This window comes from Simochromis diagramma, unplaced genomic scaffold (genome assembly GCF_900408965.1).
Source record: "Simochromis diagramma unplaced genomic scaffold, fSimDia1.1 OVJJ01000131.1, whole genome shotgun sequence".
Classification (NCBI taxonomy): Eukaryota; Metazoa; Chordata; class Actinopteri; order Cichliformes; family Cichlidae; genus Simochromis; species Simochromis diagramma.
The window spans coordinates 11,960,206-11,975,300 of NW_024387200.1; the positions used below are offsets into that span (position 1 = coordinate 11,960,206).

The 15,095-nt window shown below is 39.7% G+C and overlaps 2 protein-coding genes across 4 annotated transcripts in view; one reads left to right on the forward strand and one right to left on the reverse strand.

Annotated features, from left to right (window-relative positions):
• Positions 1–3,942, reverse strand: part of osbpl8 (oxysterol binding protein-like 8) — a 95,244-nt gene extending 91,302 nt beyond the window's left edge. For 2 of the 3 annotated variants that reach the window (XM_040050817.1, XM_040050812.1), the window contains exon 1: positions 3,593–3,942. The gene's annotated coding sequence lies outside the window, so the exon portion shown is untranslated. The remainder of the gene's footprint in view (positions 1–3,592) is intronic. The other variant, XM_040050813.1, reaches the window with a different exon arrangement.
• Positions 3,943–6,501: 2,559 nt separating this feature from the next.
• Positions 6,502–15,095, forward strand: part of zdhhc17 (zinc finger DHHC-type palmitoyltransferase 17) — a 34,396-nt gene continuing 25,802 nt past the window's right edge. The window contains exon 1 of the mRNA XM_040050824.1: positions 6,502–6,633. Within this exon, the coding sequence (XP_039906758.1) occupies positions 6,571–6,633 (63 nt within the window). The 5' untranslated portion in view covers positions 6,502–6,570. The remainder of the gene's footprint in view (positions 6,634–15,095) is intronic.

Below are 15,095 nucleotides of genomic sequence, written 5' to 3' on the forward strand. Positions count from 1 at the left end.
AGGGTACACCCTGGACAGGTCACCAGTCTGTCACAGGGCATTTGTCTAGAAAATGTTAGCACTGCACAGCAGTATAATTTAGGAGATATGACAGGTGGGAAGCAAACATGCTATGAGTGTCATTATTTAACTGGAAAGCAATATGCTTTTCAGAGAAGTGCTTCAACAGCAAACACTAATAACAACTACAGAATGTTTGTAGCAGATGAAACGTCTGAAAAAAATAATAATTTTAGTGCATCCATAGAGTTGGCAGCTGGCTATTGGTACCACTATTCTGTGGGTGACAATGACAATGTCAGCATCAAGTCAAATATACAGCAGAACCACTGACAGTTTCCTCCGTTTCCTATGGAGACTGTAGAAATGAAATAACAATAGGTGACAAAATTATGAGCCTACACTTCACAGCTCCACAGAGAACAGCTGTACAGGCGCCCTGTCCCACAAATAAAGGCTGATTTGCTTAGAATTTTAAGCATAGCTAATTTACCTATGAATTTGAATTGTGTGGAGCATAAATATACAACCAGCTAACCACCTTGGTAAATAATATGCAAAAAAGCCTCTCTCATTGCAGAGCTCAAAATAATTAACCAGCTTCAGTAACACAAGGTGAATGTTTAACTACAGCCCACATGTATCCAAAAAAAAAAAAAAAGCTATTCAATTTAAAATTACATCGCCATGGTAACTTATGCCATAGATGTTTAGGTTCCAGATTAGAGATTAACAAACGTGAAATCACTACTGACCAGTATATTCTCTACAGAACATCTACCCTAAACTAAGCTTATGTTAAAATTGTGAGTTTAGATTTAATCTTTACTTCCAAACCCTTAAACAGCACCGAGTCTGCAGTGAGAGAATCAAAACTAAAACTGTCAGGAACAGGTTATGTTCCCCATTTTTAAAACACCATTTAATGCCTAACTCTTCCAAACTACACTGAAATATTTCAATTTATGTAAGCTTAGCTATAACACTTTTTCCCTTTATGGATGAAACTTTACCTTCATTAGATTTGGAAAGCTGCCCTCTATTTTTTTTTTTTTTTAAGTTAGATGGTAAACAATTGCTCAACTCTTAGTATTAACAGTAACTCAGTAAAACATCTCTACTGTGGCTTTAAAAGAGCCATATTGACTAATATTAGTCAGTGAAGTCTAATATTAGCAATTACACATGGTTAAAGTCAGGAACATTAAAGCAAAGTTTTTTCTGTAAATGTCATTACTCATTTTTATCCAGCGAAAAATTCTTTTTTTTTTACAAAGTTAAATTACTGGAAAAAAAACACTTTTTATTTAATAAAAAAAACTTGCTTGGGGGCAGATCTGGAGCTTTGAAAATTAAATGTCAAATCAAGATTCAAGCTTAATCTAATGAAAATTCAGGTTGAGTAAATAATGACCCCAAATTAGATGCTTTATTACAAATTTTTATACTCTCACAGATGATGACAGTGTGGACAAAGCTAATAAAATAACTCCCCCTCCCCAAATTTTTGAGATAAGTATCATGGTCGGGCATGTGTTCATTTACTCGCTCCGCTGGATTAAAAAAAAAAAAAAATGGAGATTCTGTTCTTTATCTGCCCGTTGCCATGGTGAATCGTGGTAGCAGATTCCACTGAAGATCGCTTGCTTTCGCTACTTTACGTACACACTTAACTCAAGGTGAGCAAACTCAAGAGCTGATTGAAATAACTCTGATCAGTCTTTCCAGAACAAGAAAAATCAACCCAGCATTTATTATTAGACTCACAGAGTTTGCTGAACCTGCTTCCTGGTCTCCACCCCAGAACAACATGGGTCAGAATCACACCAGACAAACACTACATGCTCTGACTTGAGACCACAAATATACACTGAAATGTAATAAATTAGTCAAATCAAAAATAAATGAAGGCTGCAATAACTGACAGATACACTTTTTAAGTTAAAAAACAAACTGTGAGGTCGACTTATTGCAGGGATGTCAAAGTCATTTTACGCCGTGGTACATACAGCCCTACACTTGGCTCTTAAGTTCACCAGACCACTGAAACTATGTGATAAATGTGTAAAATTACAGTCACTTTTGGTAGTTCAATGCCCAAACTGTCCAATAATATCAATAATGTCCTGTAAAAAAAATCTATATCATAATGGAAAAACAGGAACTTTTTGTCATGTTTATCTATTACTTAATTACTTTGGCGTAGTGTGAATGGTAATGGGGTGGTGTGTGTGTGTGTGTTGGGGCGAGATGGTCTTTATCAATAGGAAAAGCTGTAAAACTTCTAAAAAATATATGGTTACAAATCTATGTACTTGTTCACAATTTCTAAGGCTGTCCACTGGGCCGGAATCCTTGCCTGGCCGATTCTGGCTTCTAGGCTTCATTTTTGACATGTCTGACTTATTGAGGAAGAAACAACCACTTATTTTTTCACGCACGGAAATACACCTGTGGGAAATCATCTCGGCTTCCTTTTTTCCAGGCACTGCTGACGCTTATATCACCGTACAAACAAACAAAAGTGAAATGAGTTCTCTATTTTTTCCTCTGCATGTGAGCATTAATATCATGCCTGCGCTCTCAAAGTAGAACTAGCATTCAAACTGAAAGCCATATGTGTGCAGGGAACAAGCAGTGCTTCAAAAAAGGTCTGAGTGGAAACTCCTTTTGACTGGCAAATGAGCTGGTTACTCCCGTGACCTTGGACTGCACACCTCAATAAAGGTTTGCCATGGAAAGTGTGGGATTGCCCTTATTTACATGCACACTGGCACAGGACGGAAATATGGAAATATTGCAAATATAAATTTATGAGTGCCAGATGCCAAGTCTGGTCCCAAGATTTAGTTCCCAACATAATTTCACCATCTCACTGCATATTTTGAGTAGCAAGAAAAAAAGGAGTATGGCATAGAAAACACTGTTAAATCGCAGGTGGACACCATGACATGGTAATATCAGATATCAGACACCACGCCAGGATCCACCGGATGCATTGCTTGTCTGACACAGTTAGCAAGAGCTGCTGCTACCCTGTGATTCTCCTGTTTCAGTGCTTGTCTCCTGTCAAGTGAAAGTGGAAACAGAGCTGCAGACATCCAACACTGCAGCGAGATATGACTGAAAGGCAGCATGGGTGGGGTGGGGTGGGGGTTAGAAAAGCAACAACATTATCAGCACTAGACCCGCTGAAGTGGCAAAGGCTGGTGTGGTTTATAATCCACAGCTTCTCCCATACATCACCCGGATACAGCGGGCGGCAGGAAATCCAAATTTAGCCAGCCTCATCACTCAGCGCGTTGCCCTGGGGTGCATTCGCGTTGAATTAACTAACACCAACAGGCTAAATGTGGAGTTTTATTTGGGACAGATGCCGGGGGCACAAGTGCAGCGCATGAAGATGCGGGAGCTGCTACGGTCCTTACCTCTAATCCTGATTTATTACACAATAATACGCACAAACCGTCTGTAGTCACGGCTGTCAGTCAACCACAAACACAATTAGCAATTATGCTAGCCGCCTGTAATCAACAGCAGGCAGTGGGGTTAGCTTTCATTTCGGTGTTTTTCTTTGCTTGTTTGAGCTTACCTTGGCTCCACCGGAGGTCTCCTGTTATGCTGTGCCACGAAAGGAAAAGGCTGTCTGTAAATATTTAAAAGCAGTCCTCCGGGACGTGTGTCGGTCTGCTAACAGTTAGCTTTAGATGCGTTAATGTTTACGGGTGGTACTCGTCTTTGGGCAGCGTCAGCGAGTGATGACTCGCGGTTTCCTCAGCCCGCTGGCTTCACGTAGGTCCAGTTTTAATGTCTGAAATGTTTAAAATCAACTTTGACAATGCTAACACACTTTCTAATATTTATTTACCAGCAGTCCGCGGTCTATTTGTTAGCCACCAGCGTGCCTGCACGATTCTATCAGGACTGTTTTTGTGGTAAATGAAGTAATGTAACCGGAAAATGCACGACTTCCGGACGCTGATTTCAAACTAAAAGGTATTTAAAAAATTTAAGACGTCCGCGTTATGTATTTATGTATTACGTATTTCAGTCAAAATTATCCAAATAAGACAGTTTGGGGTCTCCTATCTGTTTGATTTAATTCATGAAATCTACTTCAGTGTGCGCTTTGCTTCAATTTTTTAACTTTCACATGGCAAATAAAAGTTTATGTCTTGTCTTTATCGTATTTGTCCAGTTTTTCTTTCTAAATCACCTTCTCCTATAGTGTTTTATATGTGAATAAAATATAATTTTTTTTATAAAACAGTTATAGTTTATTTTCATCAAGAGTTGATCGTTTTACGTTTGCCCTGGCTCTCTTTGGGACTTTATTTTGAAGGGCCAACAGCTAATATCCCGTGTACGGGTTGTTACTGGATAACTTGACCCGTCAGCTCGAAAATTCCCCTCTGCTCGGGTAACGTCTTATTTCCCCTTGCAAACGTGTCAAACGTGTAATCGCTTTGGTGCACTTTCAAACAGCTGACAGTTACAGGTGCCTCTGGTAACACTACTTATTGGAATTCGTATATATAACTCATCAGGTTATTGTTATATAGTAATGCTTTTTTGGTGAGATTAAATTTGTTAAGGAGACGTGCACATTAATTAATTGTGATCAATTCAAACTTTACCTCTGCCGGGTTTTCGTGAGTCACAACTACCATGAGCACCTCTGTTTTTGGTCGACCTTATTTTTAATGTAGCTGATCATTTTTCTGCCCCCAGTAATAACTACAATGATTATTGCAGCTGCTGCAATTGAGGAGCCGCAAGTATCCATGCCTGGGTGTGCGGTGACATCTAGTGGTGGTTGGAGTTTTGGGTTCGGTAAAGGTGCACGTGACAGGTAACATCTACAGGCGCAAAGCGGTATAACGGTAGTGTCATCGATGGTTTCACATAAAAATTCGACCATCAATCAGTTTTGTCATCATGGATTTTCCCCTAAACCAAATAGTACTGGACCATTTACAACCCGGAAATTTTTTTTATCTCGATTTATTGAGAATTATGTATTCTTAATAAATCACCTTTGCTGGCATGATGCCAGATCTCTCTTGGAAATTAGATTTTTAATCTCGGTGACATTTTTACCAGGATAAGCAAAGGATTCATTAAAAAATTTAATTAATAAATAACTATCTCTCTCTCTTTATACGACTGTTATGTTATAAAAATGCTGAAAACTACAATGCTCATGAGATACTGTGAGTATACCAGCTGGGTGGATATATATACTTAACTCATACAGTTGCTCAGATTTTAGATCTGATTCAAAACTAATAAGATGTTACATTGTTGGTAATATTGTAATGGCAAAAACTGAACTACTCAAACTGCAAATCAAATAAGTGGAACTAGAAAGAGTTTTCTATTTAATTAGCTGAGTCTGCAAAATCAGATTTTGCCCTAGAAGGAAACCCCCAGGGAGTTCCTTGTATTTGAACTCACCTTTCCGGAGGATGGCTTATTTACACTAGTGTGTAATTACAAATGCCAAAAACCTGTACCCTAAAACCTGTTTTCAAATTTGAAAAGCTAACTTTCACTTCAATATACACTGCTCAAAAAATGAAAGTGACACTTTGAAAACAAAGCGCACTGGGCGCCAGCGTTGGACTGCCAGTATCCTATAGCAAACACCAGTCTGACTGCCTGGTGAGCACACAGCCCACTAAAGGTCACTGGGCCTCAGGCCACCCTCACGAAGTCTGTTCCTGATGGTTTGTTCAGAGACATTCACACCAGTGACTTGCTGGAGGTCATTTTGTAGAGGTCACTCTGGGAGTGCTCATCATGTTCCTCCATGCACTGCTCCACTGCTGATCAGAATGAAGGGCAACCAGATGTCCCACATGCTACGGAAATGTCTCCGTCATTTGCAAGCATTACAGAAACCTGGGGATCACAAAGACCTGTGCCAGTTGATGGGTACAGATGACAACAGTTAACAGTAAGTTCAAATGTTACTGTTATGTAAAAAGAAACCACATAAAAGTAAAAGGACTGCAGTGTCACCACTGTTTAACATCCTCCCCCCTGTTGGGCCACCAGACCAGTACATTAGACATTTTACTGGCTGCTTGTATATTTTTAGTAGCCCACAAAAAAAATCCAATTTAATATATTTTTTTCCTGCTATACAAATATATATTTTACATTGTAAACCTATCTCAGAAAAAATAGTAACTAAAACATACAAAATCAATGTGGCAGTCAAAAACGTGCTACTCTGCTGCAGGTACTGCTGCTGGTTTTTCCAGCAACCCTGAAAAAGATGAGAGGATGGATGGATGGAAAACAAACCATCATCTTTACACTTCCCACCCCCAGAACGGGGTACTAACACAAAAAAACCCCGAATAATTTTATAGGAAACATAATAAATCACAGTAAATATATTTTTGCTGTACAACTTTAGACATCCTTTCTATTATGTGCTGTGACCTGTACATCACCAGTGTTTCTGACAGATCCTCTCTTCTCTTCCTCCCCTCCTCCTTGACTGTTCCCCCCTGCACTGCCTCCTGTTTCCCACAATGCTCAGCGAGCATCACCACCAAGATGGCCGACGCTATGGAGGAATATGAGAAAGAAGCTGGCTGCGTCCCTATTCTCCATCCTGAGGTATGGTCACTTGGGTTCACGCCTTCGGACGAACACATGAACGCAAAGTAAAGGCGTCACCTCGCCCTGCGTGCCGGTGGCTCTGTGTTTTCCCCTTTCTTTCTTTTTTTGGAAAACCCGATGCCCCCTGCAAAACCACCGGTGGGGGGGTGGCAGCCAGCTAACGATGCTAAAGGTGCTAGCGCTAGCCCCCTCTCGCTGCTGCATAGCCTTTAACGCTGGGCAGATGTTCGTGTCATTGGTAACAAGCCAGGTTGTGTTTTCCCTGGAAGTGATCGTACAGCGAGTAAACAAGCCTGTAGTCTCCGTTTCAGTTCATGTGGGAAGAAGTAAGGTTACTGATTAATCTTGTACGACGTTAGCTTTGTAGCTAAACTGACAGGACTCACGCTAGCTGCTGTGATGTATATGTAGTATAGGTGGGTATGAAGCTGTTGTGTACTGTCGGTCGTTATAATAATAATAATATTAATAAAGTGTGAACAGCTAAAAATGTTGATTTAAAAACTGCACTCTGTGCATACAACCAGTTAGCTAACACAGAGGTAACAGTTGTCAGTAATGGTGTTTGTGTAGGAGCGGACCACCCGGGTCACAATGCTTTCTGTCACCTAATATCATTAGACATGGTAAGTTATTACTGGGCTGGTTGTAACTCCCTATATTACCGTAAATACTGTACATCAGTAGAGATGTGAGGTGTTCCAGTGTTTCCTTTCTGTTAATATTCCACAACAATTCAGAGGGAAATGGCACGTTTCACTTCACTACATTTATCTGACAGCTTTTCTAATGGACGAGTTTTCTTTACACAGAACATATTAAGACTTTGTTGTTGTTTTATTAACTAGAGATGTCCTAATATGTGAGGCAAACACTGGTGTTGCCCTGTTGGTCAGTGTTTATCAGCTGTGTCACATAAGTTGTGCATTGATTAGTTATTAGGAGCTATTGTATCCAGAGCCAAAACAATTATTTGACTAGTCAAACAGCTGGTTCCAAACATTTGCTGGTTCCAGCTGTCATGTTCAAAAGTTGTAGTCGAATGTCAGTTTTTGAACTGAACAGTCAGCTAATGCAGAAAGCAATTAAAAACCTTTAAAATTATTAAAAAGATATATATAGTCTGCATTGAGTAATTGTTGCTCTTTGTAAGCTGTTTTTTGGTTTATGCTTACATTTACAAGCACAGAACTATTAAATTTGTCCTTTTACTTAAAGAATCTGAATACTTCATCCGCCTATGTATTTTTGTAATATATTAAGATTAACAAAAATAATAATAATTAGTTCATAATAGAGGATAATTTGTGACATACTTGTCTAACTGAAGAAGTATTAAAGTGTTAACTAATTAGCTAGCCTGAATGCAGCATATTTGTAGAAAGTTTGTCCATTTACCTAGATCTTTAAGTTGCAAATCTATTCAAGGCCAAGGTGACCAGCTTACCATTATTTAGCATTGTAGAAAGTCACGTTTAAGAAGTGCTATATAACAATTTAACATTTCATACCTCAGGGTAGTGGTATATTTTGTTAGGTTAGCTATTGAACACAGCCTGTCATTAGTTGCCATCTGTGCTTGGCAGGTAATCTAATCATCAGGGAGAGTTTTGTTTGAATGTAATGCAGTCTGGTAATGCTTCAGTGACGGATGGCTTGCTTTTCACTCTCAACAGTTCTTTTTTCTTTTTTTTGCTGGCAGGTCAAGCAGGCTTGTTTACCCTCAACCATGCTCAGTAACTGTTAAAGCTGGCAGTGAAAAGAATTCATATCTTAAATGTCTCCAAGATGCTGGCAGGATGAGTTGATGTACTTGGGCTGGTGATCCAAATAGTAAAATTCAAGCTCTGAATTTACGAATCTTCTTCAGATATTGGGCCAGTTAGAGCTCAAATAGTAATATTGCATGAACAGGCAAGTGGCCACTTTTGAATGGGTTTGCATGAAGGAGTCAGTGTTCTGCTGTCTTTTGACTGATCCTAGGTTCTTTACAATATTAAAGACTATTTTGCCGTACACCCAGCAGTGAACTATAATACCACTTTCAGTAGTAAGAGCAGGAATGATGGCAGACTTGCAGTTTAATAAAACCATGTGGTTAATAAACTGCTTTTGGAGCTTGAAGAGTTCAACAGTGGTCTGGTTCATCTTTATCATTGGAACATAATCCCAAACAGGGGCAGAGACAGTTTTCTGGTCTACTAGTCCCATCACATTGCCCCCAGCAACTGTGGTTGCTGTCTTTCTCAGCTGTGCTGCCTGTTTCAATAGTAGAGATTGACCTATAAGGGCCCTATCATACAGTAGTATGCAAAAGTTTGGGCACCCCTGATAATTTCCATGATTTTTCTTCAGAAATCATTGGTTGTTTGGATCAGCAATTTCAGTTAAATATATCATATAGCAGACAAACACAATGATATTTGAGAAGTGAAATGAAGTTTATAGGATTTACAGAAAGTGTGCAATTGTTACTTAAACAAAATTAGGCAGGTGCAAAAATTTGGGCACCCCTGCCATTTTATTGATTTGAATGCTTTTAGCACTAATTATTGGAACACAACATTTGTTTAGTAAACTCAATTGACCCTTGACCTACATACACAGGTGAATCCAATCATGATCAGTCAAAGAGTATTTAAGGTAACCAATTGCAAGTTTTCCTCCTCTTTGAATCTTCTCTGAAGAGTGGCAACATGGGGGTCTCAAAACAACTCTCAAATGACCTGAAAAAAAAGTTCAACTATTCAGCGCAATTTGCACAAGGAGATGCTGTATGGGAGAGTAATGCAGAAGAAGCCTTTACTGCGCACATGCCACAAACACAGTCGTTTGAAGTATGCTAGAGCACATTTGGACTAGCCACTTTCATTTTGGAATAAGGTGCTGTGTGGACTGATGAAACTAAAATTGAGTTATTTGGACATAAGAAGAGGCGGTGTGCATTGTGGAAACATAACACAGCATTCCAAGAGAAACACTTGCTACCCACAGTAAAATTTGGTGGCAGTCCATCATGCTGTGGGGCTCTGTGTCCAGTGCAGGTACTGGGAATCTTGTTAAAGTTGATGGTCACATGGATTCCAGTCAATACCAGCAGATTCTTGAAAACAATGTTCAAGAATCAGTGACAAAGTTGAAATTGTGCCGGGGTTGGATATTTCACCAAGACAACAACCCTAAAAATTGCTCAAAATCTACTAGGGCTGCCACAAATGATTATTTTGATAGTCGACTAGTCACAGATTATTTTTGCGATTAGTCGACTAATCAGATCATCGTCCACTGAACGTAAAACGTACAACTTATTGCACCAGCAGCATCTGCTCTTATATAACTATCATTAGCTTACAGCTTTAAGTGTTTAAGTTCTTCTACTGTCTCCAAAAGGAAGTCATTTAAAATACCCAACTTTAGAGCAGTAAAAAGGATGTTTACTGCTTGTTGCAAAAATGCTTTTGCCTTAAGGATAGTTCCCCTCTTTGAGCTGTTTGGACTGACAGCTGCCCAGACACAGGTAGCTCTATCACTTTCTGCTAGGCTTTATCTCTGCTTGAATTTGGGTGAGTCACTGAGCTGGACTTCACCCCTGTGTTTCTGTGTGTGAAATTCTCATGTTTTACTTGTCTGATAATTAACAGTAATTAGCCGTGCATTACACTTTATGGATACAGCTTGCTAAGCAAGCTAGCATTTCCTCATAAGTCAACATTCCATCTTTTTGTCCAAGTATGGTTACGTTTGGCTTAAAAAAACCAACAACATTAATGCTGAGCCCAGAACTGATAGGTGATGTCACAGTGGCCAATCATGGATGCTTTCGTGCTCTAAATGTTGCATTTCAGACAGCTTGTTAACGCTGGATCTGTATGTTGCCATCCAGTCCAGATATCTTTAATATACCGCTCTCAGGCACACAGGTGGGGAAGAGAAATTAAATTGGCTTTGTTTGAGTGGTGGCACAAAGGACCAGTATAAGATAAATAAAGATTATTTTGAATTTAATTGGAAGCAAAGCAAAGCATAAGTATATTTGACAGTACTGAAACTCATCTGGATGTTTAATATCTCAGTGTTCTTTCACTGTTCTGTCAGACCCTATCAGATGCATTCATTGTGTATGAAAGCTGTATGGACTGGAGAGTTTATTTTAAAACTCGCTAAACTGACTCAAGTATGAGCCTCCAACTCATAATTTGCAGTCCGGAGACTGCATTTATAGACATTTAAGTGATAATAGACAAAAGCATCCCTTGAATAGGTGAAGGGCAAGTGGTTTTCTCACACAAAGCAGGTGGTCTTTCTGTGTTGTCAGGATTATGTGCATCCACACCCACTGGTTCCTCCATTTAAATACATAAACAGAGTACTGCTTTTCTCCTCTTTTCCTTTCTTGTGTGATAGATTGAATGCTTCCTCTCTGTGATGGTGTAACAGTGAGCTGTACAATGCCATAATGAGCTTGCTGTTACTATTATTGCAGATTATACTTGGTAAAGATAAGATTAAAAAAATTAAAGACTCTCCTCATTAATGGAAATGAAATGAGGAGAACCCTCGTCTTATTTTCTCCCCTGACACAGTCCTTCCTGCGTGTTTGTGTGGAGTTGCCACTATCAGACTAACTTGGTGAATAATCATTCTGTGCTCACTGCAAGTAAGCTAGCACTTTTATTATATGCAGGAAGAGAAGGCCAGCTAAAGTTCAAACCAACCAATAGAAGAGATTGCGATAGGTAAAAATGTGCTCATTACTTTTATATATTAAAGCTGATAAAGTTTTCCATTCAATAATAAAGGCAAGAACACAGCTGGGTCTCTCTTTGTCTAAACGTGGTCTTTCTCAATTCTGTGTGCCATGAATTCTGTGTTGTTTCCTGCTGCATCATTGCTCAGGAGCTGTCACAAAATGACCTTTGGCTTCACATCTACATGTCACCAGTAGTAACTCATCATAAACTGTGTTTTTCCTGCATACATAAGTAGGCTTGGCTTGAAGTTGCTCCTCTCTTTAGCGCAATCTGAGTCATTCTGTAGATCATGAAGAGCCGAGCAAGTCTAAATGTGTGAGACACCTGAAATCAAGCATCAAGTTTAGTTGTATACTTAGAAAGTCCTCTATTTTGCTTTTTGTTTGCTTTGAAGCAGCTCAGCCTGCCACTTGGAAATTTCCTCTCTTGAGGAATGTAAACAATAAAGGGTTATCTTATTTGGAAATTCATTGGAAATTCAAATTAGTGTTGTTTTGTCCATAAAGCACTCATAAAGGTTGATGATATGCTCAGCTACTTGCAGTGGTAACTTGGAAAATGCTTGGAGCCTTCTTATTATTTCTCTCATAAAAATGGTGTTTCTCCTCTGCCCCGCTTCCTGATCCATGCATTCAAACTGTGTCTTGAATATTAAATTAACTCCTTGAAATAGCTCTAATTTCAGACGAAACCCAATTGTGATCTATGGCTATAGCCAGACAGAACTCCGGTCTTGGCAAACTAGGCGTTGCAGATGCGATACAATTTTTGCCTAATGCACTTCAGATTAAAATCAAATTGCTGTCCTCATAGTTTGATTTGATTCCCTTTATTGAAGTATTACTACAGTTATGTCAACTGATTTTGTTGATTCTACTGTCATAATACCTGCTTATTTTTAATAGTAATACTGTCCAAGGCACATGATCACCACCACCCCCTGTAGAACTGTTGCCATATGTCCTACCAACCAGCTCCACTAACAGAAGCCAAGTGTACGCCCTCAAAGGATAAGGTTTCAACCTTAAATCAATGGCATTAGTGAAGTAGATGCTGTTTAACTGGTAATGTTATCCCGCCTTCCTCCTACCTAACTGTTGTATTCATCACAAGTCAGCAGGTACACAATAAGGAAGCTTAAAGAGGCACAGGCTGCAATTATCACTAGAGTCACAAATGTCATCCTCGGCTTTTTTTTTTTCTGATGCCAGGAGAGACAGAGATGGTGGGGTGGCCACAGAGACATGCGAGGGGTCAAAGGTTACTCACAAAGAAAGAGATGGTGCTGGAGAAAGTGATGTAACATCTGGTGTCTGTGAGTCTATGGATGAGCCCGCTCTTCCCGCTTCGCTCCGCTAACAGGAAAGCAGATTCCTTGACAGAATTGCACACAACTGAATATTCAGGCTTTGAGTTTCACATTTAGTATCCGGCTTCTGTTTGTCAGCCAAACAGAAAAAAAAAAGTTCAGTGCAGTCATGATCATATTTAAATCATTTTCAGCAGCTCTTTACTCCCACTTTTTTATTTCCTCCCCTTGGCAGTTGGACTAAACTGAGGAACACATGGGGTTATGTGGATTTGTCAAATGACTAAACCTTGGCAGTGAAAGTACAAATGAATTTTGGCAGCTTTGATGCTCCTAAAATAGAAAGAAAAAAGCAGCAAGTAGTCACCTTCATATCTCTGCTCCACCCTCGTCTTCTATCCTCTCCCTCAACCTGATTTACCATGTAAAACAAAGTTATAGGTTGTAGCTTGTTTTTCCTTCCTTCACTGTTTGAATGGTGGTCTCTCTGATGATTTGCAGTGCCTGAGATTTAGGAACCATAGAGAACTGCCTCAATCTAAAGAAAGCAACATGATTTCCTTTCCGAAACCCTAGACTAAGTTGTATTTGTTTTTAGTGCTACGTTTTTTGCACTTGATACGTATGGCTGATGTTAATATTGCTAATACTGGTTTTTGAGGCCTGGTTCGAAAAGCAGACAATGCCATATTGCTGTATGTTAAGCCAGACAAAGTAAATAATACCATTTACTGTAACAGGGCTAGAAGAAGAAGGTTCCGAGTGTTTGGAGTTTACATTTACTCGTCCTAGTTTCCTGCCACAGTCCAGAGGCACATGTGTTTGGTTAATTGCTGATTACAAATGTGAGTGAGAATGATGATCTGCCTCTTTGTGTTAGCCCTGTGATGGACTGTTGACCTATCCAGTGTGTACCCCACCTCTCACCCTGTGACAGCTGGGCTAGACTCCAGGCGCCCCTGCTACCATGAACTAGATAAAAAGCAAAGAGGTTGGATGGTTGCATTTATGCTTTATTTTCTGAAAGCCATAAGTAGGCTTGGATACTACTATGGTATACCAGAGTATTTAGAAATCTTGATGGTAAAGTTTTTAATACCATCAAAAAACACAAGTAGGGCTGCCACAAACAATTATTTTGATAGTCGACTAGTCACAGATTATTTTTGCGATTAGTCGACTAATCAGATCATCATCCATTGAACGTAAAACGTACAGCTTATTGCACCAGCAGCATCTGCTCTTATATAACTATCATTAGCTTACAGCTTTAAGTGTTTAAGGTATGTGCTAACTAAAAATAAAGACAAGATGATAGTTCATTGAATTTTAATGAAATTTGCAGATTGTTTCGGTGAAGTTTAATAAACTCCTTGCTATCTAAAATATAACAGGACACCAGAGTATATTCTCGAGCATCTCAAAAAAAGCCAAACAGTAACATTTTTAAGTTATCTAAGTCAGCGGTCCCCAACCCCCGGGCCTCGGACCGGTACCGGTGCGTGAGTCCTTTGGTGCCGGGCAACGCGAGAGTTGAGGCTCAGGTGTGAAATGTATGGTTTTCAGGGTCTTTATCGGTATTCAGCGTCATTTTGTTATCGTTTTTATCGTTAACTCTGGTCTTTTCACGTGTGTTATGAATAAATCTTCTTTTTTTCGGTACCGGTACTAGTTTTATTTTGTTGTATTTATCCACGACATCTTAAAGGCCGGTCCATGAAAATATTGTCGGGCATAAACCGGTCCGTGGCGCAAAAAAGGTTGGGGACCGCTGATCTAAGTGACTTATGTATCATGTTTAACCTGAGTAGCGAAAGACGGCGGTGGGTTTGAAAACGATTTGCCGGGAGTCCGGTGTTCTCACGGCTCTAGTGAGCCTTGAACCCCGGCTAGCTATCGAGCTAGTGGGTAACAGACGTCTCCGAAAACGTCGGAGTGCTTTTGAAAGTATGTGGTGTCCTGATAAACTGAGCAGATATTTGAGGTTTACACAGCTACATTCCCACCTGAAAATATGTTAAACGTTTATTTTGTGACCCAGAAAGAATAATAAGAGTAACATTAAAACTAACTAGCTACCGCCATTGTTGGAAACTGAGCTGGGCTGCGATCGGCCGCGCTATGAATTCTGGGACACAGTTTCTTCTTCTTCGGGGTTTAACGGCAGCTGGTATCCTTGTACATGCAGTGCTGCCATCTTCTGTTTCAGTCCGTTATTACACTCTTAAATCCTGCTACTTATTCCTGCGTCTTTTGGGATCTCAAAGCTTCAAACGACGCGTCGACTATTAAATTCGTCGACGACGATTTTGATAGTCGACGTAATCGTGACTAGTCGACTAATCGTGGCAGCCCTAAACACAAGTGCTTCTTATTTTATTAAACAGATGTGAAGATGC